We start from the raw sequence: 26256 nt of genomic DNA, 5'->3' as shown, positions 1-26256 counted from the left end.
AGGGTTTTGCAGCTGTCCCTTGTTGAGCGCTTGGAGGAAGCCTTCCCTCAGACATCCACCCCCACTGTCCAGCCAGCACAGAGGCAGCAGCAGGTGCCTGCATCCACCAGCAGCAAGCGCTCGCGCACCACAGACCTGCTGTCTCTGACCCAAGAGCTCAACATGAGTGTAGAGCTGCCAAGGACTAGAGAGGAGGTGTCTGCAGCAGCATCCTTCTCCAGTCACAGGCAGCGCTTGACCCGCATGGTGGCTGACTACATGGGGTCCTTCAGCGGGCTTGACAACGTGGCCCCTGTAGATCCCATGGAGTATTGGGTCAAGCACCTGCCGATCTGGAGCGAGCTTGCGCAGTACGTCCTGGAAGTGCTCTCCTGCCCCCCTTCCAGCGTACTGTCAGAGCGTTGCTTCAGTGCAACCGGTGGAGTCGTCACTGAGAAGCGATCTCGTCTGTCTCACAAGTCTGTGGACAGACTGACGTTTCTCAAAATGAACCAGGCTTGGATGGAAGGCGAATTCATGGCCCCTGTTGTCGGCGAGAGGGGGGCATGAAGTGACGACTGGCACACACACATACACCTGCTGCTGCTGCTGTTATATTTCATCCTGCTGTCTGTGTCCCACTGCCAGGGAACACATTACAAGGTGCTGCTGCCCAAGCGCCACTAGCTATTACGCTCAACAATAGCTGCATTATTTCGAATTAAAAAAAAAATTGTAATTATTTTAGAGGTGTCCGGGTGGAAAACTGTGCTGTCCCAATTGTGTATTGGACACAATGTGGGCTTCACGACCGCTGTCTGGAACCTCATGCTGTGTATTTACGGCCCTGGAACCACCGCTAGGACCCAGGGCCTACTATGTCTCGCTGCCTGCCCTCCTGCCTGCTGCCAAATGCCAGTCTGCCACACACACTTATCCTCCTCACGCTGCCTGCTGTTATATTTCCTCCTGCTGTCTGTGTCTCCTCTCCACTGCCAGGGAACACATTACGAGGTGCTGCTGCCCAAGCGCCACCAGCTATTACGCTCAACAATAGCTGCATTAATTTGAGAAAAAAAAAATTGTAATTATTTTAGAGGTGTCCGGGTTGAAAACTGTGCTGTCCCAATGGTGTATTGGACACAATGTGGGCTTCACGACCGATGTCTGGAACCTCATGCTGTGTATTTACGGCCCTGGAACCACCGTTAGGACCCAGGGCCTATTATGTCAGTCACATCACACTGCCTAACACACATTACTCCTCCTCCTGTAGCTGCATTGAGCTTCTGCTGTCTGTGTGCTGCTACCACTGCCAGGGAGAACAGAAGAAGAACTATTTTCTGCTGCCACCTACTCTCCTACCAGCTATTACCACCACACTACAATAGCTGCAACTACTTCCTCCTCCTGCTGATGTATGTGTTTTACCACCGCCAGGGTACACAGAAAAAGGTGCTGTGGCTTGCAATGTGCCACTACCTACCTATTATGCCATCAACACAAACATAACGATGGTGTTATTAAAATAAAATATTTCCACAAATGAATTAAAAAAAATATTAGAAAAGAAAGGAAAACCAAGACACATAATATAATGATAGAGAAGAAGAGGAAGAAGAAGAAGAAGATGAAGAAGAAGAAGATATAGAAGAAGATGAAGAAGATGAAGAAGATATAGAAGAAGAAGAAGATATAGAAGAAGAAGATATAGAAGATGAAGAAGATGAAGAAGATATAGAAGAAGAAGATATAGAAGAAGATGAAGAAGAAGAAGATATAGAAGAAGATGATGAAGAAGAAGAAGAAGAAGAAGATATAGAAGAAGATGAAGAAGATATAGAAGAAGAAGATATAGAAGAAGAAGATATAGAAGAAGAAGGAGATGATGAAGAAGAAGATATAGAAGAAGAAGAAGATATAGAAGAAGAAGAAGAAGAAGATATAGAAGAAGAAGAAGAAGAAGATATAGAAGAAGAAAAAGAAGAAGATATAGAAGAAGAAGAAGATATAGAAGAAGAAGATATAGAAGAAGAAGAAAAAGAAGAAGATATTGAAGATATAGAAGAAGAAGATATAGAAGAAGAAGAAGAAGATATAGAAGAAGAAGATATAGAAGAAGAAGATATAGAAGAAGAAGAAAAAGAAGAAGATATAGAAGAAGAAGAAGAAGATATAGAAGAAGAAGAAGAAGATATAGAAGAAGAAGAAGATATAGGAGAAGAAGAAAAAGACGACGTAAATGAAGACTTCCAACACCCATTTTGGACACACCTTCTCATGCAAACACTTTTCATGAAGTTATTTAACTATTTTTGATACCTTTTTTATAACTACTACATCACCACCTAATCACTTGATGTTTTACTTCATAAAAAAAGGTGGTTTCATGCATCATTGACCTCCAAACAAGTTTTACAAGCTATTTAAGGCCAGCTCGAATATTTTACTCGAATACAGACTCGGATAGTGACGTCGGATATCCGAGGTCGAATCGGATATTCGATTACATCGGATATTGAACTTCGAGTGAATTCGGATAGTTTACTATCCAAATTCGACCAAACTCGAATAGGATAATGAGGTATCCGAGCAACACTGTAGTATTTATATAGCGCCAACATCTTCTGCAGCGCTGTACAGAGTTTGTTAACTTGTCACCTAACTGTCCCTCAGAGGGGCTCACAATCTTATCCCTACCATAGTTTAGTGATGAGCACAAATTTCGCATAGGCATAATTTGGCATCTAAATGTGTAATCATAATGTGATATTTTGAGAAAAAAATCGTAAATAATTTTGTCTGTAATTGTAATCATTCATAATTTTGTGAACATTTTCACATAATTTTGTATCCACTTTAGCGGTTAATAGCACTGTAACATTTATGAGTTTAAAAAACATTTTTTTCTTTACATTTTTAAGATCGATTTAAAAAAAAAAACTACTAACATATATAGCAATGTTGGTGTCAATAGCATGTATGGGGGGCTTTGCTATTCACTGCTAAAGTCAGCATGAAATCACACAAAAATTGCACAAAATTTACGAAATTACAAATGTTTACATGAAGTCAATTGAATTTACAAATCGTTAATTATGTATAGGCCTAATTGTGAAAATGTAAGTAAAAGTTTGCATAATCATAATTAGCTGATTATGATCATCACTATCATAGTTATATAATGTATCTTGTAGTGTATGGATCATAGTCTGGGGCCAATTTAGGGGGAAACAAATTAACTTATCTGTATATTTTTGGGATGTGGGAGGAAACCAGAGTGCCTGGAGGAAATCCACGTAGGCACGGAGAGAACACAAAACTCTGTGTAGATAGTGCCCTGCCTGACCCAGCGCCTCAAGGCGAGAGTGCTAACATTACAAGGCAAGGCGAGAGTGCTAACCACCATGCTGCCGTTATCCCAAGATACCCCCAAAAATTGTTAGGCATTGCACTGTATGCAATATTCACTCCCTTTGGTAACATATGATAGATAAGAAGCTTCAGATTCTTTTGTGAATTAAGCTGCAAAACATGATGTTAATATAAAAAAAAATTCAGAGATAAAACTCTCACCAGGACACAGTTCTGTGTTACATTTGTGTATTTCTGTGTCTGTGCCGGAACATCCTCGTCCATTATTTGAAGGTGCTGGACTGTCACAAGATCGATATCTCTTCCTCTGGCCTCCGTTGCATGTACGACTACATGTTCCCCATGAGCTCCAAGGACCCCAATTTCCATGGACTACAAAATCATTAAATATGTAGATCTGACATTATAATGCAGTGCTATCAATGCACTATATCATAAACAATTAATATTTCAAATAAATAATCATTATCTCAAAAGAACACCTGAATTATGATAGAAGAAGGAATACTTTTTCTTGACATTAGAATGCTATTGTATTGGTCTTCGTGTCTCTGATGTCTGAGCAGTGATGTGCCTCTCCCTAATTATATGAAATGCCTTTGGACACAGAAAAGCATCAGGTACTGGATTGAACGTATGAAACGCTACTGGTTACTTTTTCTTCCTGTGCCAGTAACAACACTTGCATTACATGAACCCTCCCTACATAGTGTAAATGTGCAACATTATGGAAGTCTATCCATTCCAATATTTTTTAGTTACTAGAAGCAAGTTTTTAGAACCTTTTATACACAATAGAATTTACTGTGTCCTATACCTTTAAGAGGAACTTTAAAGGAAGATAGTAGTAGGTGGGAAATTAATCAAAACTCTGCAAAAAGAGAAGTTAAAAAATAGAATATAGATAAAAAAAAAGTGATTGATACTCTCTGTGTAATTTGTTCATTTTGTTTGATCCTGTGTGATCCTGCAGGTTAGCATCTTTACCGCTAGCAGACATGAAAAAATGCATGGCACCAACTGGCCTTATCTATAAACATGCTCAATAACAATAAGAGGGGTTTCACTTCAATATCAGGATGACAGGCATCCCTGATGATACATTTGAGAAAAGGTGAACATTTATTGTGGGAAAGGGTGTACGGCTATTGATTTTCAAATGTTTATTTACAGTTCCTCTTTAAGTCAAACAAGTATATTTGTATTATACTGAATATACTTATTTTATAAAAGATATAAATATCGTCAGACACCCAACCTGATCAAAAAAATAATTGGCTTATGTTTTTAAACACCCCACACCTGACCTGTAGCTAACCAGAACAAAGTAACATTTAGCCTTTATTAAATTTGTATATGTTTTACTATGCCAGCAAATCTGAAATCATGCCATGAAAAAATAAGCTTACTAGGGCACAAGTCTTCATTGCACAACTCATTCTCATAGTTTTTCCCTTTACACTTGTGTCCACCATATTGTGGTGCTGGACTGGAACACTCTCGACTCCTTTGTCGAAGGCCTCCACCACAAGATAAACTGCAGGGGGTCCAGCTACCCCAAGCTGACCATTTTCCATCCACTGTATAAATTACAAGAACAAAATCAAATATCTATGTAAAAAGAAAATCAAATATGTAAATATTGCCTGTTTTCAGATAGTTCTTTTTCAGTGTTAAGAAAATAAGTTAGTGATGATCACAAAAAAATTACATCAAAAGGTTTAATTTGTTTAGTTTGCTTACTCATCCTTAAATCAAAGATATTTAAAGACTCCTGGTGTGCACAGTCCTATATGAAATCTTAAAGTGGTATTCTCATTAAATTTAATCTATAGTCTAAAGCATTAAAAACAGCATGAACTTAATAGCTAAAACAATATGACTTGTTTTCAAGTGTTAAAACTCATGCTGTACACTTCATTTAGCTGCCAATTGATAAGCCTGCCATTGCAGGGTAAAACTGTCAGAAGTGTAAACAATATAGCTTCTGCTGTATCCATGGGAGAGCTGATAACTTGATATATTCTATCTGCTTACTAATAACTTCTCTAGGAATGCATCTGATTATTTGTTCTGCAGCCAGAAATAATATCAGTAAGCTTTAGTGAGGTGCAAATATGCATTCAAACAAAGTCAAAGCAGTCTCATATTCATGTCACTGTGTTCAATGTTTTAATGGAAAAAAAAATACATTTTCATGACAATATCACTTTAAGCTACATTGAGTTCAGTAATAGAACAATGAAATGTGTTAACCACTTAAGTGGTTTGAGATGGTATATCTATGTCCCGCAGGACTTCAGTCCCTGCACAGGGATGTAGCTATTTCTCTATTGCGGCGGATGGCTGCCGCTTGCTCCCATGCATATTCTCGCCACCACTCGCTAGAGGGGACATGAATGAATGGGAATGCAGTTCTCATTCACTGATCTAAGTCCCCATATCAATAATTGCCGGCATCAATGAGATGCCTTCAGTCATTGTATCTACTGAAGTAACACGCCCATGCATTACTTCCTGTTCGCGTACTGATAGTACGCTAACAGGAAATAAGATCGAAGACATCTTGAGGCCAAATAGTAAAATTACACCTACATACATTTATTGTAATAAAAAGACATCAATTTAAAATGAACCCTTTACCTCCCACACTCTCCCATAGTTACCTAAATAAAGTATATGCATATAAAAAATGACAATTAAAAATTACATAAAGACTTAGAGACTGAAACTTTTTGAAATATATGTCAAGAGGGCAGGGGCGCCGCGAGGCATAAAGCGAACCAAGCGGTCGCTTGGGGCCTCACAATCTTAGGGGCCTCGGCGGCTCCGTGACGTCGGCGTGACGTCACTTTTTCCCCGCAGCCCCGCCGGGCTGGCAGAGCAGAGCAGGGCTACAGGAAGATGGCCGCCGCCGAAGCCCTGCTCTGGAGACTATGTCTCCAGTACAGGGCTTCGGGTGGCCATCTTCCCGACCCGTAGCCCTGCATGAATCAGCGCAGGAGATTGGAGGAGGAAGCCAGGGAGGGAGCTCCGTGGGAACTGCGCGCCTGAGAAGCCGGCCGGGAGAGGAGACCAGGGAGAGAAGACTTCTGCCAGTGCCAGCCTGCCAGGTGAGTAAATTCTTTTCTTTTTGCAGCCGCAGCCCTAATTGCGAATTTGCGATTGATTTCTGCTGAACTGTGCCCTAAATGCGTTTGATATCTGCTGAAAATGTGGCCCTAATTGCGATTGATTTCTGCTGAACTGTGCCCTAAATGCGTTTGATATCTGCTGAAAATGTGGCCCTAATTGCGATTGATTTCTGCTGAACTGTGCCCTAAATGCGTTTGATATCTGCTGAAAATGTGGCCCTAATTGCGATTGATTTCTGCTGAACTGTGCCCTAAATGCGTTTGATATCTGCTGAAAATGTGGCCCTAATTGCGATTGATTTCTGCTGAACTGTGCCCTAAATGCGTTTGATATCTGCTGAAAATGTGGCCCTAATTGCGATTGATTTCTGCTGAACTGTGCCCTAAATGCGTTTGATATCTGCTGAAAATGTGGCCCTAATTGCGATTGATTTCTGCTGAACTGTGCCCTAATTGCGTTTGATATCTGCTGAAAATGTGGCCCTAATTGCGATTGATTTCTGCTGAACTGTGCCCTAAATGCGTTTGATATCTGCTGAAAATGTGGCCCTAATTGCGTTTGATTTCTGCTGAACTCTGCCCTAATTGCGTTTGATTTCTGCTGAAAATGTGCCCTAATTGCGTTTGATTTCGGCTGAAAATGTGCCCTAATTGCGTTTGATTTCTGCTGAAAATGTGCCCTAATTGCGTTTGATTTCTGCTGAAATGTGGCCCAAATTGCGTTTTTATTTTCTGGTGTCTGGGGTAACTGTTGCTGCATTTATTATTTAATGGTCATAGTTGGCTATATTTGCTGTGCTACGGTTAAGCTTCGCCCATACAATGTCATGGCCGCGCCAATCTTTCGGCGCGCTACGCGCGCCTCAATCACCCCAACATCCATTTTTTCCCCGCAAACAGCCCCGCCCCAATCCACCCTCCTGCTCCACCCACATGTCATGGCCACGCCCACTTATGCGGGATAGCCACACCCATTTTTCGCCGCGGCGCGCTTCGCGCGCCGCAGGATAGGGCCTCTTGCTACAGTCCGCTTGGGGCCACAAAAACCTTAGCTGCACCCCTGCAAGAGGGTATATTAATGTTATTTTTTGAATTATGGGCTTGTAATTAGTGATAGACGCAAAATTTAAAAAAATGCACCTTTATTTCCAAATAAAATATTGGCGCCATACATTGTACTAGGGAAATATTTTAAATGTTGCAAACTGGGACAAATGGGCAAATAAAAAGTTTTTATTATGGTAGCATGTATTATTTTAAAACTATAATGCCCAAAAACTGAGAAATAATGATTTTTTTAAATGATTTTTCTTATTATTCCTGTTAAAATGTATTTAGAATAAAATAATTCTCAGCAAAATGTCCTACCCGAAGAATGCCTAATTGGTGACGAAATAAAAAAGATATAGATGTGTTTCATTGTGATAAATAGTAATAACGTTAAAGGCAAATGAATGGAAGGAGTGCTGAAAGGGGAAAATTACTGTGGTACAGAAGGGGAAAAAACCCTCAGTAGTGAAGTGGTTAACCAGATATGGAAAACAACATTATAAAATGATTACAATTGTCTTCACCTTTACCTGGACAGTGGCGATCATTACACATCTGTGTCTGTGTATCTTCTCCTTTACAAAGGGAGCCATCAAAAGATGGAAGTGGATTATTACAGAGCCTTATGCGTTTCTGAGTTCCCTTTCCGCACGTCTTACTGCATGGACCCCAGGGTTTCCAAGCACTCCATTTTCCATCAACTGAAGTAAATAAAGGAAATGAAAGAACCAGTTCCATATGTTTATGTCCTTAATTTCATACATTGAGATCTCAGTAACTGCCAGGATTGTGTTTAAGAAATGTGGATAATTCTTACATAATTTAATAATAAATCCACATTCAAAACAAATGAAGTTGTGCCTATCAAGAGAGAACATGTTAGTAGTCAGTTTACATTGGAAATCTCTGTAAAGTGCTCTTGGCAGATCCAATCTTGAATAGTATCAACACTTCAGAATCTCAGAAGAATGCAAAGCCTTACTGAGCAAAGTGAAAAAAAAATCTGTGTATAGCACAATAAAGTCAATGTAAGAAACTGCATTAAATATACTGCACGCACAAAGCGGGGGTTATTATCACCGCATGCACACAGTCCTGTCAGCGTAACGTGTCCTTGAAACGTATTACCATAGTAGTGACTGTGGTACCCCAGTAGCACAACCGCTTCTATGGTTACTACTATAGTAGCGGCCACGCTACTGGAGTACCATGGTTGCACTAGGAGTGCATCACACAGCAGTTACAAGCATATACTATGCCAACAGGACCTCACACACAATATAATACACTAAATAATATACTAATAATAAAAATAAATAATATACTAAAATATACTATTTATAAATGTATAATATACTATTTATAAATATAAATAATATACTGATAATAACATACAAAATACTGCACTGTGTGTTTGCAGTTTATTTAGTGCAGTTTCCTGCACCAAGGTCAATATCTTGGAATCTTTTCAAATACAGCATTGAAGTGGACCCAAATTAAAAATACAAGATTTCAGAAATAAAATCTATTTTCTAAATTATATTAATAAATAGCAGATTTTTTTCAGCTGCATGATGACAAATATAAAATATTTTACATTTATTGGAGGAACCCCTCCCTTCCTTTCATATTGCCGGTACAAAATCCGACAAACTGGTGGAGAAGATGGTGTCCAGCAAAGGAGTAATTGCTAATGGCTGCCACCTGTATAACTCTAGTAATGAAAAGAGAAGGGTGAAAAGCATGCACTGAAATGCTCATAGGCTTGAAGGAGTGTTTTATTTATCTTTGTATGTGTCAGAGTGGTGCAACTAAATATTTTGAATTTAAAAAAAATTTGGTTTGGGTCCGCTTTAAACCTTTCCGCCAATCGCCAACTAGGCATGGCCACTGCTTTTACTTTGGGGGAAGAGGTATGTGCAGACAGAGCTCTGTCATCTTGTGGGGACTGATTTGGGATATGGTGTACGAGGTACCATCAAACCCCAGGACAAGTGTGCACTGATCTCTTATTCTACATCACTTAATTTTAATAAAATGTGGACTTTATAATAATTAAAAGCCTGGGTAATTTATAGTTTAATTTCTATCATGGTTTAGACAGATGGGTCCAATATTCTACTTCAAAATATATCTCCCTGAGACTTTCAAAGCGACAATTGATTGACTAAGAGAACAGGAGGAGACTGGTTATAAATATAAAAATACAAAATACAAATTTTATTAATCACCAAAATAAAAAATATATATAATAATAAAAAATATGACCAGAACACATAGGCAGGTAGGCTGTCTCAGGATCAAAAATAAGACCTAGAGCAAACAGGATATTAGTGGGGATCCCCTGTAAAGAATATATGTATCCAGGTCTCAATATATAGGAACTACACAGTTCATTGTAGGAAACTCCTTTCAAGGACATATGAGCAGAAAAACCATTGGAGAAGAGATGATGTATATCATAGGACTGTTAGGCCAAGTATCCAAGGCCTAAAAGAAAAAATTGTCCTCCTTGTAATTCCTGCAATGAAAAGTATGCATATAGTCCAGATCAGGCTCGGACTGAGCCACCGAACCACCGATGGTCCCATCGGTGGGCCCCGACTGCCCCGCCTCCTGGGGGCCCCAGAGCTAAGAGGGAGGGGGGCACAGCTTGGAAGGGGAGGAATTGGGCACAGAGCGGTGGGGAGGGGGGGAAGTGTCCCCCCCCTCCCTCACCTAGGGGCCCCCCCTTCCGTGCACCCCCTCCTCCAGAAGTGCAGCCAGCAGCGAGCGGAGAATAGCTACAGAGCTTCAGATGATGCTAGCTCCGCTCCACTCCGCATGCCGCTGCTGCCCTGCTGGTCTCTGTCTCCTACAGTGACGCTGTCCAATCACGCTCTCGCAGTACTTCCTGCGATAGCGTGATTGGAAAGCGTCACTACAGGAGACAGAGACCAGCAGGGTAGCAGCAGCGGCATGCGGAGCGGAGCTAGCATCATCTGAAGCTCGGTAAGCTATTCTCCGCTCGCTGCTGGCTGCACTTCTGGAGGAGGGGGGTGCGCGGAAGGGGGGGCCCCTAGGTGAGGGAGGGGGGAGGCTTCCCCGCTGATCTGTGCCCGCTGCCCCCCCTTCCAAGCTGGGGGGGGACTTGCATTGTGTGGGGGTATCTCTGCCACCAACCTGATTGCATTGTGTGGGGGTATCTGCAGCCAACCTGTTTGCATTTTGTGGGGGTATCTGCAGCCAACCTGTTTGCATTTTGTGGGGGTATCTGCAGCCAACCTGATTGCATTTTGTGGGGGTATCTGCCACCAACCTGATTGCATTGTGTGGGGGTGCCTGCAGGCAACCTGATTGCATTTTGTCGGGGTATCTGCCACCAACCTGATTGCATTGTGTGGGAGTATCTGCAGCCAAACTAATTGCATTTTGTGGGGGTATCTGCCGTCAACCTGATTGCATTTTGTGGGGGTATCTGCCATCAACCTGATTGCATTGTGTGGGGGTATCTGCAGCCAACCTGATTGCATTTTGTGGGCGTATCTGCAGGCAACCTGATTGCATTTTGTGGGGGTATCTGCAGCCAACCTGTTTGCATTTTGTGGGGGTATCTGCAGCCAACCTGTTTGCATTTTGTGGGGGTATCTGCAGCCAACCTGTTTGCATTGTGTGGGGGTATCTGCAGCCAACCTGTTTGCATTTTGTGGGGGTATCTGCAGCCAACCTGATTGCATTTTGTGGGGGTATCTGACACCAACCTGATTGCATTGTGTGGGGGTATCTGCAGCCAACCTGATTGCATTTTGTGGGAGTATCTGCAGCCAACCTGATTGCATTTTGTGGGGGTATCTGCAGCCAACCTGTTTGCATTTTGTGGGGGTATCTGCAGCCAACCTGTGTGCATTGTGTGGGGGTATCTGCAGCCAACCTGTTTGCATTTTGTGGGGGTATCTGCAGCCAACCTGATTGCATTTTGTGGGGGTATCTGACACCAACCTGATTGCATTGTGTGGGGGTATCTGCAGCCAACCTGATTGCATTTTGTGGGGGTATCTGCAGCCAACCTGATTGCATTTTGTGGGGGTATCTGCAGCCAACCTGTTTGCATTTTGTGGGGGTATCTGCAGCCAACCTGATTGCATTTTGTGGGGGTATCTGCCACCAACCTGATTGCCTTTTTTGGGGGTATCTGCAGCCAACCTGATTGCATTTTGTGGGGGTATCTGTCGTCAACCTGATTGCATTTTGTGGGGGTATCTGCCGTCAACCTGATTGCATTGTGTGGGGGTATCTGCAGCCAACCTGATTGCATTGTGTGGGGGTATCTGCCACCAACCTGATTGCATTGTGTGGGGGTATCTGCAGCCAACCTGATTGCATTTTGTGGGGGTATCTGCCGTCAACCTGATTGCATTTTGTTGGGGTATCTGCCACCAACCTGATTGCATTGTGTGGGGGTATCTGCAGCCAACCTGATTGCATTTTGTGGGGGTATCTGCTGCCATTTGACTACTTGATGAATTATCATAAATACTTGAATATTTTATCTAAAATGTATCTGGTCAGACCTAATCTCTGTGAATAACACCGCTACTTATTTTGTGTTTTGTATTTTTTTTAAGTCTGCCCATGACTCATCATGACCACGCCGATGTTCCAGTGCGTGGTGACACCCATTTAGTTTAGACATATCCCTATTGGAGACTGTCCTCAGAATTGCTCACAATCTATTCCCTACCATAAAGTCATGCAAAATTTCTAGAGTACATGTGTATGTGAGCCCAAAATGGGGGGGGGGGAGGAGGAGAGGGGGGAGGAGGAGAGGGGGGTGGGCCCCAGGCTGAAACTTCCTTGGTGGGCCCTTGGTGTCCCAGTCCGACCCTGGTCCAGATCCAAACAGAACACCACAAAGTGATCTCAGTATCAATAGCAATGGTTGTAGGTATAATGGAAGAGGAAGGACAAGAGAATTCAGTCCGCTGGGGTAAAATCCTTATACTGGTGCTGTCACAATATTAGTCACGTATAAACCCTGTTGGGGTTCTGACATGGACCAGAATGAAACAAATCAATGTTACAGCAAAAAACAACACAGTTCATGTGGTGGATATTCCGGGCTGACTGGCAGATATTAGGATAATACAATGCACATTTCATATATTCCAGGTGCAGCATGCAGTTCACCAGGGTTGGTCCCCGAGCGGTATCAATGAATGTTAGTTATAGAGGCACATGGTGGATACTTGGAAAGAAGCTTGTTATAGTATTGTATTGAGGTTGATATGATTCATATAGTCCGCCAGGGTGATCCCTTAAGCAGCATCAACTTAGCATGATATGACTTGAGATTCCAACAAGCAAAAGCATGGAGTGTGCATCCAGTACAAAGTTGTCTCAATGATCATAGAGTGCACATAGAATTACTCCAAAAGTAGTACAGTTCATAGTCACTAAAGCTGTGTAATAATCATAGAAGGTATACTCATCCAGATAGGTAGTCACAGCAATGTAGAGGAGTTGTCCAGCCAGAGCCCGAGTACTGCCACCCACATGTATGTCTGGTCAAAGAAGCCTTTTGGAGCCAACCGGTTTCACTGGTAAGGTTACCAGCATCATCAGGGCAGACTCTAATGTTTGCTACCTGTGGGGAAGAAGCCGGCCTAAATATGGCCGGAGGACGCCAACACGCCCCCCACATGCCCGCCCACCAAGCCACCACATGATCTGGGCGGCGAGTGAACGGCGGAAGCGGAAGGTGCGATGCGTCCAGTTCTCCGCATGTATGCGTCGCATGGAGCTCCCTCCGCGGCCGCTGATGGTATTGCGGTCGAATTGGGAGGGATGACGCATCCATGCGTGCGCGGGTACACAACACCTGGAACTCCACCCGTAGCCGCTCGAGGTCATGCGGCCAAGCAGAGAGGAGCTGCAGGGGCGCACAAGAGCGCAGCAACAAATGTCGCCCTCCCACGCCGATGTCATGGAGACATAGGGCCTATGGTATCTCGCAGGTAGCGAGGCCAAAGGCCCCCCAGGCCGCCCTAACGCCATCACTCCCCAGGGACAACACCAATCAATGGCCACACTTGCCCAAAGGGGGGGCAAAGATGGAGTTGTGGGAAGGGGGAAGGGGAGACAGGAGGAGAGGGGAAAAGGAGGGAGGCCCCAAGGCATCCCTAAGGGCCAGCGGGCAACGTACCCAATATACGGTCCGAAGAGTGCCCCCAGGGTGCCCCCCACGTGTTTATACGTGACTAATATTGTGACAGCACCAGTATAAGGATTTTACCCTGGCGGACTGAATTCTCTTGTCCTTCCTCTTCCATTATACCTACAACCATTGCTATTGATCCTGAGATCACTTTGTGGTGTTCTGTTTGGATCTGGACTATATGCATACTTTTCATTGCAGGAATTACAAGGAGGACAATTTTCTCTTTTAGGCCTTGGATACTTGGCCTAACAGTCCTATGATATACATAATCTCTTCTCCAATGGTTTTTCTGCTCATATGTCCTTGAAAGGAGTTTCCTACAATGAACTGTGTAGTTCCTATATATTGAGACCTGGGGCCATATGCAATTCACTTTTTCACCTGAGTTTTCTCCTAGGTGATATTTTGAAACTTGTCAATAAAACCCCAGCAAGCAAAAAAATACTCAAAATAATTTTGATAGCATCTTTTCTCCTACTTTGTGGTACTTTTTCCTTTGCAAATTGCTGAAAACGTATTCTAAATTGAAGATGAAAAATTATCTCCTAGGAGAAAAGTCAGGTGAAAAAGTGAATTGCATATGGCCCCTGGATACATATATTCTTTACAGGGGATCCCCACTAATATCCTGTTTGCTCTAGGTCTTATTTTTGATCCTGAGACAGCATACCTGCCTATGTGTTCTGGTCATATTTTTAATTATTATATATATTTTTGTATTTTGGTGCTTCATAAAATTTGTATTTTGTATTTTTATATTTATAACCAGTCTCCTCCTGTTCTCTTAGTCAATTAATTTCTATCATCTTTCTTTTCTGTATATAAACATCACTGATATTGGTTGCAAGAAAGTGAGGTGACAGACAGAAGGATACTGAGCTACAGGATCATAAGGGACAATTCTATAAACGACTGCAGCAGATAATTTTCCAAAAATAATAAAAAATAGCATATGCGCCTGTGTGTGGGGATGGGTGCAATAATGACCCTACTTTCACCAACTACAAAACATTTGTAAAGCACTTTCTTCCATAGGACACAAAGTGCATACTCCTGTCTCAGATCAATGCATATTGCTGCAGTTTGTGATGAGTTACAAGGGAAATGCCAGACTAACCAGTTGGCTTTTCAGTTTTGATCTAAATGCCTCCAGAGTTGGAACTGTCTTGTATTGGGTGTGGCAAGGTGTTCCAAAGGTTAGAGGCAGCATGACAGAAGGCTCGGACTCCAAAGGTTTGGAGTTGGACTCTGGGGCTGTCAAGTTATTAGATCCTGTTGTTAAGCTGAGGTTGGGGGAGGTGTGATGCAGTTGCATCAAGTCTTTCAGGTATCCGGAGCCTAGACCATGTAGGAATTTGAATGTTAGTATGCCAGTTTTGAAGAGGATTCTCTAATTTACAGGCAGATAGTGGAGTGAGCAAATGATTGGTGTTATGTGGTAATGGCAGAGTTGGCTTGTTAACAGCCTCGTGGCAGACTGGCAGTATTCTGTACAAGGGGCAGGCCTGTATATAGGGCATTGTAATAGCCCAGCTATGACATGATAAAACCTAGAACAAGGGTTCCTCTGAAGGAATGAGGTGCTTCATATTTGCAATATTCCTTAATTGAAAAAAGAACATCAGAAATTTTATTCCTGATGTTTAATGTCCTATCATTAAGTAAAATCAAGCTGCACACAGAGTCAGAGCTAATAAGGTCTAAGTTCCCTACCCTCAGTGGTGCTGATTCTGGAGCTGCTTTGCAGCTAACCGCCGTAGAGATGGCCCGAACACCGATTTTCGGTTTGCGAACCGGGTTCGCGAACATCCACAAAAGTTAGGTTCGCGCGAACTTTAGCGAACTGCAATAGACTTCAATGGGGAGGCGAACTTTGAAAACTACAAAAATGTATGCTGGCCACAAAAGTGATTGAAAAGATGTTTCAAGGGGTCTAACACCTGGAGGGGAGCATGGCGGAGTGGAATAGATGCCAAAAGTCCCGGGGAAAAATCTGGATTGGACGCAAAGCAGCGTTTTAAGGGCAGAAATCACATTGAATGCTAAATTGCAGGACTAAAGTGCTTTAAAACATCTTGCATGTGTATACATCAATCAGGGAGTGTAATTAGAGTACTCACTGTGTAACGTGCTGCAAACAGCTGTTTGTGCTGTGACAGCCGTGCTGGACTGGTGCGCACCATGGCGAGAGTGCAGGCCGTGGCGGTTTTCAAGCCCATATGGTCGCCGGGCTGAGGTAGCTGAATGACAGAACAGTGACTGTCCAGCTGATCAAATTTGATCTGTCCACAATGAAGCAACTACCTTATTATCTTGGGTGTGCCACCCCGAGACACTCATATAGCCGGCGGTCATTGCTTCATTGTGGCAAGGTAATGATCATGAAGGGGAATTGGCACATGTACATGCCTTTTGTTTTGTTTTTGCAGCTGCAATGCAGCCAGGAAAAATAGGCAGGCATGTACACGCACCAGAAAAATTATTATAGTGGCTGCTGCTAGCAGCTGCCTTAAAAATTCAGGAATCCACGTGGAGTCCTGGACCCTGTTTGGTGGTGGCGGAGAAGGCAGTCAAGCGGCCTGCGGGCAAAGGTGCTGTGTGGGGAGTAGTGTTGGGCGAACAGTCGCCACTGTTCGGGTTCGCCCGGATTTTGGCCTGTTCGGGTTCAGTTCGGCACCCACCGAACACCTCATGGTGTTCGGGAGGGTGCTCGGCCACGCTGCCCGAACCCAAACAGGCCTTCTTTGTTCGGCCGAACACAGCCGTGTCCGGCCGAACAAAGCCCCCTATAGGGTCCCAGCATAAAGGGAGAGCATGCCCCGAGCGCGCGGGGGGGGGGTCGGAAATGCCCCCCAACCCTCCCCGCTAAGCTCTCCCTTCTGCTGGATCCCATAAATTGAAATAGAAGCCCTCCAAAGTACCTGGCAGGAGGAGGGCAGGAAGCGGGCAACCGGAGATCGTAGGCGCTAGTATCATCTGGTACCTCCGCCCTCTCTCTGACGTACTTCCTGTTTACATTTGTAAGTCGCGTCAAGATAGAGCAGAAGTACCGCGATGACGCGTACGAGGGTACGTGTCATCATGTAGATGACGTGTACCCTCGTACGCGTCATCGCGGTACTTCTGCTCTCTCTTGATGCGACTTACAAATGTAAACAGGAAGTGCGTCAGAGAGAGGGCGGAAGTACCAGATGGTACTAGCGCCTACGATCTCCGGCTGCCCGCTTCCTGCCCTCCTCCTGCCAGGTACTTTGGGCGGCTTCTATTTCAATTTATAGGGACCAGCAGAAGGGATAGCTTAGCGGGGAGGGGGGCATTGCCGCCCCCCCCCCCCGCGCTCGGGGCATGCTCTCCCTTTATGCTGGGACCCTATAGGGGGCCCCAAAGGGAGATATTCGGGGGGCCCATTAACTTGCATTGGGTTCGGGGTTCCGCCCAAACATGCCGAATATCGGGGGCATGTTCGGCCGAACCACCTCGAACCCGAACTTCTGGATGTTCGCCCAACACTAGTGGGGAGCGACTTAGTCTTGGGGCAGGCAGTCACGCGGCGTGCAGGCAGAGATGCTGTGTGTGGGGACTGACTTAGTCTTGGGGCGGGCAGTAGGCCTCCGGGATCCATGCCTCATAAATTTTGATAAAGGTGAGGTACTGTACACTTTTGTGACTTAGGCGACTTCTCTTCTCAGTGACAATGCCTCCAGCTGCGCTGAAGGTCCTTTCTGATAGGACGCTTGAGGCAGGGCAAGGGCAAGACAGAAGTTGGATGGCAAATTGTGACAGCTCTGGCCACAGGTCAAGCCTGCACACCCAATAGTCCAAGGGTTCATCGCTGCTCACAGTGTCTACATCCACACTTAAGGCCAGGTAGTCGGCTACCTGCCAGTCCAGGTGTTGGTGGAGGGTGGATCCGGAAGTGCTAAGAAGAGGCGTTGGACTAAAGAATGTTCGCATGTCCGACATCACCATGACTCCTGAACACTAATAACTGTATCAGTTGTCAATACTCCCAATTGATGATAATATATATATGGACCACCATTGTAGGTGTGCACAGGTGGATATGAAAGTATGTAAATATGCAATTCATGTGATAATAACGTTATGTTGTATATATGTATATATATGTATATTGTAATATTCTGGTATGCTAAGGAGCCTCTTTTTACTGATGTAGGCACTGTTATTGGCCTGAGGAAGCGGGCTCTGACCCGCGAAACGCGTTGCCTGTGCTACTAATAAAAACCTTTGTAAAATACAAAGATTTTTTCGTCACTGAGGTAAGCCACCTCAAATTTATTTCCCGTTTTTAAACTGTTTTTAGATGCTTTTATTACACCAGGGCGCCTCTTATACCCTTATTATCACCATGAGATCGTTGGAGCCTCCTGTCCTTGCCTGCGAGGACGAGAAGGATTACTGGCAGTGGAACCTTTATTCCGTTGTACTGTGACATCACCCTTTAACGCACTGTAAAGCATAGTTGTCAGCTTGTTCTGCAAGTGCTGCATCCTTTCTGCCTTCAGGTGAGTTGATAACATGTTCGCCACTTGGTGCCTATACCGAGGGTCTAGTAGTGTGGACACCCAGTACAGCTCATTGCCCTTGAGTTTTTTTATATGGGGGTCCCTCAACAGGCTGTACAGCATGAAAGACACCATCTGCACAAAGTTGGATGCAGACATCAACACGACCTCGCACAGACCTGCCTGGTGGCATTCCACTGGGTCTGCCTCTACCTCTGCCTCTACCTGTTTTGTCTGTTTTGTCCATATCGGGGGGGATGAAGTGAAATGTATGCACTGACTTGAGGAATACAATGTGCAGTCACACAGGTGCAGTTAACAGGTATGCACAGAGTGGTATATCACACTGCGTGCACTCACATAGGTGGGTGGGTGTACTGAAGTGAACAACAGGTAGTAGTAGGTATATGCAGTGATGGGTATTACAATGTGCACCTGTCACACGCAGACAGGTACCGGACAGGCACAGTGACACTGTGTGCGCTCACGTAGGTGGGTGGGTGCACTGAATTGAACAACAGGTAGTAGTAGGTATAAGCAGTGATGGGTATTACAATGTGCACCTGTCACACACAGACAGGTACCGACAAGCACAGTGACACTGTGTGTGCTCACGTAGGTGGGTGGGTGCACAGTGAACAACAGGTAGGTATATGCAGTCGGTATTACAATGTGCACCTTTCACACACAGACAGGTACCGGACAGGCACAGTGACACTGCGTGCGCTCACTTCGGTGGGTGGGTGCACAGTGAACAACAGGTAGGTATATGCAGTGGGTATTACAATGTGCACCTGTCATACACAGACTGGTACCGGACAGGCACAGTGACACTGCGTGCGCTCACGTAGGTGGGTGGGTGCACTGAAGTGAACAACAGGTAGTAGTAAGTATATGCAGTGATGGGTATTACAATGTGCACCTGTCACACACAGAAAGGTACCGGACAGGCACAGTGACACTGCGTGCGCTCACGTAGGTGGGTGGGTGCACAGTGAACAACAGGTAGGTATATGCAGTGGGTATTACAATGTGCACCTGTCACACACAGACAGGTACCGGACAGGCACATTGACACTGCGTGCGCTCACGTAGGTGGGTGGGTGCACAGTGAACAACAGGTAGGTATATGCAGTGGGTATTACAATGTGCACCTGTCACACACACAGGTAGTAGTCACTGAATGTGCTGGGCCTGGCAGTGGCACCCACAGTAGGAATTACCAAGGCTGTCTATGCAACACAAGTGTCAGTGGGACACACAGAAAAAAAAACAGATCACAAGAACAAGATTAGCTCTCAAAGGAGCTGTTGTGGGGTGCTTTTTTAGCAATAAGAATCAGCAAGGAGCAAGCTAAGAAGCCTACAAGAGCCTAATTAAGCTTTCCCTATGAGAGTCTACATCAGCAGCTATCCCTTCACTAATTACTGCAGGCACACGAGTGAGTGAAAAGCCTGACGCTGCCTGCCTTTTATAAGGGGGGGGAGGGGCTCCAGGAGGGAGTGTAGCCTAATTGGCTACAATGTGCCTGCTGACTGTGATGTAGAGGGTCAAAGTTGACTCTCAAGATGCACTATGGGGGCGAACCGAACTTCCGGAAAAGTTCACGGTTCTCCACGATCGCAAACCCCGGATGTTCGCCGGGAACCGTTCGCCGACGAACCGTTCGGGCCATCTCTAAACCGCCGCTGACCTCTGATGACAAGAACCTCAGTTTTGTCAGCATCTGGTTTAAGCTAGTTGTCATTCATCCTGTCCTGAAGCTCAGCTAAGCATGTGTTTATTTTTAGAATGGGGTCTGTAACATCCGTTTTAATAATAAATATATTGTAGCTGGGAGTCATAAGCATAGCAGTGGTATGTCAAACTGTGTTTTTGGATGATTTTAATTAAAAAAAAGAAATCAAGAAACATTGATTTATTGTAAAGGTATCCATATACTATGTGATCTGGAAAAAATATAGTGCATTGACTGGAAATTCATCAGGAAGCTGTTGTAACTAACACCATTCAACTCAGAGTTCAGGAAAAATCTGTGTGAGAATCAACTGAAATGCTTCGGCCACTAGCTTTGTACTGATCAATGCAATGCCAAGCTATGTGAAGGTTAATCCCTGCCACTCCCGCCATGCTTGGTTGATAAAAATAACAGCCTTCCCTTTTAGTTTTTATTGTTATTGCAATGCAAATTGAACAACTGTTCTCCGAGTTGTAAATCAAATTTTGTTTGGTTTGAAATTTTTATTAAATTAAATGTCTAATCTATATAGGTAGAAAAAACATTTTGTAAAAAAATAAGGTACTTATATGTTAGCCGGGCGCATCCGGCAGGTGGCGCTGTTGTTGCTAATTTTGAATCATACAAGCTTCACGTAACAAAACTGTGATTGTAAACGCCGCAGGTGGTGCTAATTGTATTACTAGTTGACGTAACAATATGTCTATTAAAAAAGTGAGTTAATTAAATGACAAATAAGCCGGCGGCAATGTAACAGATCAAGCCGCCGGCTTCGTGTCTCACTGTCCTCCCCCCTTGGCCTCTCTCCTATAGAACACTGGCAGCCCTGGGGATACTCGTGTCCCCCCAGAGTCGTTTGTCGCAATAAAATAAGCAGGATTCCCTGCCGCGACAAATGACTCTGAGGGAACACGCATATCCCCCCCCCCAGTGTTCTATAGGAGAGAGGGCAAGGGGGGGGGGGGAGGAGAGCGAGACACGAAGCCGGCGGCTTGATCTGTTACATTGCCACTGGCTTATTTGTCATTTAATTAACTCACTTTTTTAATAGACATATTGTTACGTCAACTAGTAATACAAATTAGCACCACCTGCGGCGGTTACAATCACAGTTTTGTTACCTGAAGCAAGTATGATTGAAATTAGCAACAACAGCGCCACCTGCCGGATGCGCCCAGCTAATGGATAAGTACCAAAAATAATACCTTTTAAAGGCTAACTGATAGAGTTAAATTATGCAAGCTTTCTAAGATCTAGTCCCCTTCTTCAGGCATATTTCCAGATGTTAGTTGAAGTAAAACACTGATGCAGGTAAATAGTAAATACGAAGATGACAGTTGTGCTGGTTAGTGCAACCATACTGTTACAATCTGCATCTGCTGGTAGATTCCTGTATGTACTACCTCTGCTTCACCAGCAGATGTCACCAGCCTCTATGAATTTACAGCCTGAACTTTCTTCTGCCCACCAGCAGAGGGTGGACTCTCTGGAGATCTCTTCACAGACAGGGAGGAGGCCTGGACTGTCACATGGCCTTTCAGCATGGTATTTAAGCCACACCTGAACACTCTGAACTTGCTAGCTCTTTGTTCCTGATCCTAGCCATCCTGCCCTGAGTTCCCTGTTCCTGGTGTTTGTTCCTTGATTCCCTGCTGTATTGATCTCCCGTGTTTTGACCTTGTGCCTTGTATACCGACTACTCTTTGCCTAGCGATTTACTGTACTGTTTGATCTCCTGTGTATGACCTTGCTTGCCTGACTATCCGTGTGTCTCCTCCTCGATTGTTATCCTGCATATATATATATATATATATCTATTGTGCTTATTATTTGGATCCAGGGTCCGTGTGCACACAGTCTATACACTGGACCTACTCTGCATAACTCACTTATGCAGAGAGGTCCTTGTATAAACCCTGATCTTCATACCTTTCTGTATGCTTATTGTTTGTATCTACCTGTATTATTTGGTTGCAGTGCATGTATGTGTATAGAATACATTGCCTGCTAGTCTATGCTGATTGTTTTCATGCATGAGGTTAATGCACAGCATTATTCTATTATTTAATAATAAATTCTTATTATTCATTTATTCCTGGTTTGTCAGTCTTTTCCTAAACAGTGACATCTCTGCCTGGTTGCGGGGTTGTGCGTTGTTTCTGTTTGCTCCAGGTGCAGCGCACAAACTCCATGCAAATCGTAACACATACATGAAATCCAGTAGGTTTCTGAAGATCATGTACTCAGAAATGTTTCTTGATTGTCTAATCTATCAAACACAATGAACTGTAAATGACTACCTTGAGATGATTTCCCCATAGATAATACATTAGTATTTCACAAAGAATCACATCAATATTTCATTGGACTTGTAATCTTATTGAACACTGTGTAAAAGCTAGAAGGGGTTGCTGTTTTAATTTGTGCAGTCTGCATATTTTCATGCTAGTTCATACCTGGACAGGCTTTGGTGTTGCAAACTGCAGTGTCAACAGCTTTTCCTTCACATGTTTTCCCTTCTTCGTTGGATGGGGGAATATTGCAAGTTCTTGTTCTTGTCTTTTCCCCGCTTCCACATGTTTTTGAGCATTCTTCCCAAGTACTCCATTCCGACCAGCTTCCATCCACTGCATAATACATATGAAACAGTGTGATTAATGTCCCATTAAAGAACATTTTACTCATTTGACTTTTCTGATAAGTGTAGGAAGGGTGTGTGGTGGTGTGGAGGAAGGATTTGCATTTTCTCAATGCTGCCTTTAACTACCTAACGACTGCGTCACACCAATGGGCGTGATCGCGGCGACAGCCTCAGGACCGCCTAACGCCAATTGGTGTCAAGTCCTGAGGCCGGCTTCTGCAGGAGATCGCGTGCAGGCTGCGCGCACATCTCTTGCTTGGGGTGCGGAGCTCCGCCCTGCCTTCAGTCTCCAAGCGGAGATCGCCGCTCGGAAGACTGTTAGATGGTGAAACCGCCGTTTTTTCACTAAGTACAACGCTGTGATCTGCAGCAGCGTTGTATTGGGGACAGCCGTGTGACACGGCTGTCCCCCTAGGAGACCTGACATGATCGGCTGTCATAGGCTGAAGCCTATGGCAGCCAATCACGCTGATTGGCTGGCGGGGGGAGGGGGAAAATATATAATAAAAAAAACAAAGATATTAATTAAAAAATAGACATACAAACAAAAATAAATAAACAAACAAACATCAGGGGGGCGATCAGACCCCACCAACAGAGAGCTCTGTTGGTGGGGAGAAAAGGGGGGATGACTTGTGTGCTGAGTTGTGCGGCCCTGCAGCTTGGCCTTAAAGCTGAAGTTGCCCAATTAACAAAAAAATGGCCTGGTCTTTAGGGGTGTTTAGTACTGTAGTCCTCAAGTGGTTAAAGGTACATAAGAGGCTCCACCCAATCAATGTGTACATTTTACTTCCTTTTTTTTAGACAGTACAGTAGGATTGATGCACTAAACCAGTGTGTCTCAACATTTTATTGGTATGTAACCTTTTTGAAAGCCTGTGCTGACAAAGTGCCCCCTGGTATGGCAAAGACTACCTCAAGTACCCATAAAGCAACCCTGATGCAAGCTGTAAAAGAAGTCCCATAGAGCCTACCCTTTCCTATCTCCATGTCCCTATTCCACCCGCTGTCCCACAAGTGAAATTAATGAAACCGCAGGTTGATATGTCTTCCACCCTCCTCAGGCAGACTTTGGAAGTACTCATGTCCCTGAGTACTTCAGAAGACGATTGGATCTGCACTGTTCACACGGGAGAGTACAGATGTGTAGTGTGTTGTATGGATGCGCCCATCTTCGGATGCACTTTGGGGACATGAGTGCTTCCAAAGCCTTCCGAAGAGCCCTGAAGGGAACAATTTTTAATGAAGGATAGCCGAGAGGTGGGATAAGTAATGGAGAGAGGACCGGGAAGGCTCCAGAGCGTACCCTCTAAATAGGTTCGTTTTTTTTTTAATGGCGCTTTAGGTTTGCTTTAACACGGATATATTTAAAAATAGTACATGGGTATTGTTTCTAAACCGTTCCCAGGCATTTACTATTGCTTTTAATTAGCTAAATTAATAATTTGGTATTTACATAGGATTTATAGTTTTCTATAACTCTAAATTTGTTATATTTGTTATACCTAGCTATATCAAGCTCCAAGTACCCCCTTGTCCCATCAGAAGTACTCTCTGTGCTATGCATACCACAGAGAACCTAGGCACTAAACACTGACCAGGCTGCAGTAACCAGTGCTTGAATTATGTAGTGAACAGAGGCGCCAAAAGGATAAAAACAATCTTTAAAATTGTTAAAAGTGCTTGGAAGGTAGCGGCGGACTTACCTCCTATAAGCAGACACTAGAAACTGTCAATTATTTAAACATATAGTTTATTGGCATACTGCATGATAAGTTGCACTGCATTTTGCAGGTATAATCCCGCTTCTTCAGGCAATAAAAATGGGGGAGCATACAACAGCAGCAGGTCCAGTATACGCCAGGCACCTGGTGGAGGGGGATCCCCCTTTTTCTTTGATCTACAGAGAGCGACTTCTTAATCCTGAGTAGGAACAGGACAAACTCCTCAACTGCCTAAACAGTGGTTTTCTTGGAGGTAACCCTGTTTTGTGAGTATATTACCTTTGTACTCTTCTACATTTCCATTTACCAGTACGTACTACACTATATCTGTATCTCTCCTTTTACAGTGCTTGAATTATCTCTGGTCACCACACTTTACTGAAGCCTGCATGTAGACCTGATTCACTATATAAATATATGCTTTTGTTTTATGGCAAAGAAAAACTCGTTATTTGGCACAGCTGGCTTGAAAATTCTTGTTCTGCCTCCACAGTATGATAAGCTTTACATAGTGCCAAATATGTTTAGCTCCATGAATAGCTGGAAAAAAAGAGTAGCCCCAAAGGCGGGCTTTTAAATGGAGGGTCAACATGGGGGGCTATGCCATCCCTCCATTTGGGAAACCCAGTGCCTCTGCTAGTGAGCATAGCACTGTTTTGTCATGTGAGACAGGGAAAAAACGTTTCTTAAAACTTTATTAAAACTTATTAAAACTTTGCGCATGCCTTTCTACTGTATAGCTGGTGAATGATGAGGTGAAATGAAGCCAACCTTCAAAAAAAAAGAAGATACAGCCATTCCAATGTTCCTCAGTCTGTTGCTGGTCTTACCATGCTATTTCATTGAATTTGGCTGCTGTACTTGCTCTGCAGAGACCAGGACACATAATAATGTTTTGCCCATTGACATCAGTGGCGTTCAGATTCAGAGCCTACCAATATTTTTCTCCTTGTTTAGAATTTACGGAACTGAGACAAATGCAAACAACACTAACCCTTATATAATTACCTTCACACTAAAGCATGTATGTGAATCTCAAAGCCTTATTTCACTGCAGAATTTTGAACTGGGCAGTGACATGCTGATGTCTATATTAAATTTAAAACTCATCTTCAGTCTTAGAATTAGTGAAAACAGAGCTTACCGTTAAGGTTCGCTTTCAGTTTATATTCAGTTTGTGTCCCAGCCAGCTATATCAGTGAATAGGAAACTGATGCAGCATTGAAGGACCACTACGGAGAAAAAATGAAGCAGGTAAAATCTGACAGTTCTGACAGCTTTGTCTAGATTTGCTAGTTTTGTCTAGGTTTGTATAGGTTTGCCAGGTTTGCTAGTTTTGGACTCCTCATGATTGGTTTCTTAGGGTTTTCTTTGTTTTCAAAAGCATTCCCTGAATGCCAGTTGCTAAATCTAAACTGCTAAAGTAGTGCGCAAGTGGGTAGGGAGGATGGCATATATTTTGGCAGTTAGACTAAGCAAATGCCATTCAGGGAATGCATTTAAAAACAAACAAAACTCTGAGAATCCCCCATGAGAAGACAGACTAGTCCAAAATCTATTGGTTTTGTGAGATTGTAATTGCTTACTTTTTCAAAGTAGTGGTCCTTTTAAAAAATTTAAATACATGTAAAAGCATACAAATAAGAAGTACATTTGTTTCAGTGTAAAATTAGGTATACATTACTTTTCTCCTATGTTGCTGTCACATGCAGTAGGTAGTAAAAGTCTGACAGAACCAACTGACTTTGGACTAGCCCATCTCCTCATGGGGGGTTTTCAGGTTTTTATTTATTTTCAAAAGCACTTAGTGAATGGCAGTTGCACCAACCAACTGCCCAAAAAGTATGCAGCGAGCAGGGAGGCTGACCAGCATCTTTGTATAAATGCTTTTCA

At 43.7% G+C, this 26256-nt stretch overlaps 1 protein-coding gene across 2 annotated transcripts in view; it reads right to left on the bottom strand.

Moving 5' to 3' along the window:
* The window catches only part of HMCN1 (hemicentin 1), a 482637-nt gene that overhangs the window by 87790 nt on the left and 368591 nt on the right, over positions 1–26256 (bottom strand). For both annotated transcript variants that reach the window (XM_068240141.1, XM_068240142.1), the window contains exons 89-92: positions 22455–22625; positions 8069–8239; positions 4764–4934; positions 3556–3726 (exon numbers count right to left, since the gene is read on the bottom strand). In XM_068240141.1, the coding sequence (XP_068096242.1) occupies positions 3556–3726; positions 4764–4934; positions 8069–8239; positions 22455–22625 (684 nt within the window). The remainder of the gene's footprint in view (positions 1–3555; positions 3727–4763; positions 4935–8068; positions 8240–22454; positions 22626–26256) is intronic.

Source organism: Hyperolius riggenbachi, chromosome 6, assembly GCF_040937935.1.
Source record: "Hyperolius riggenbachi isolate aHypRig1 chromosome 6, aHypRig1.pri, whole genome shotgun sequence".
Taxonomy (NCBI): Eukaryota; Metazoa; Chordata; class Amphibia; order Anura; family Hyperoliidae; genus Hyperolius; species Hyperolius riggenbachi.
This window is presented reverse-complemented; position numbering and strand designations above follow the sequence as displayed.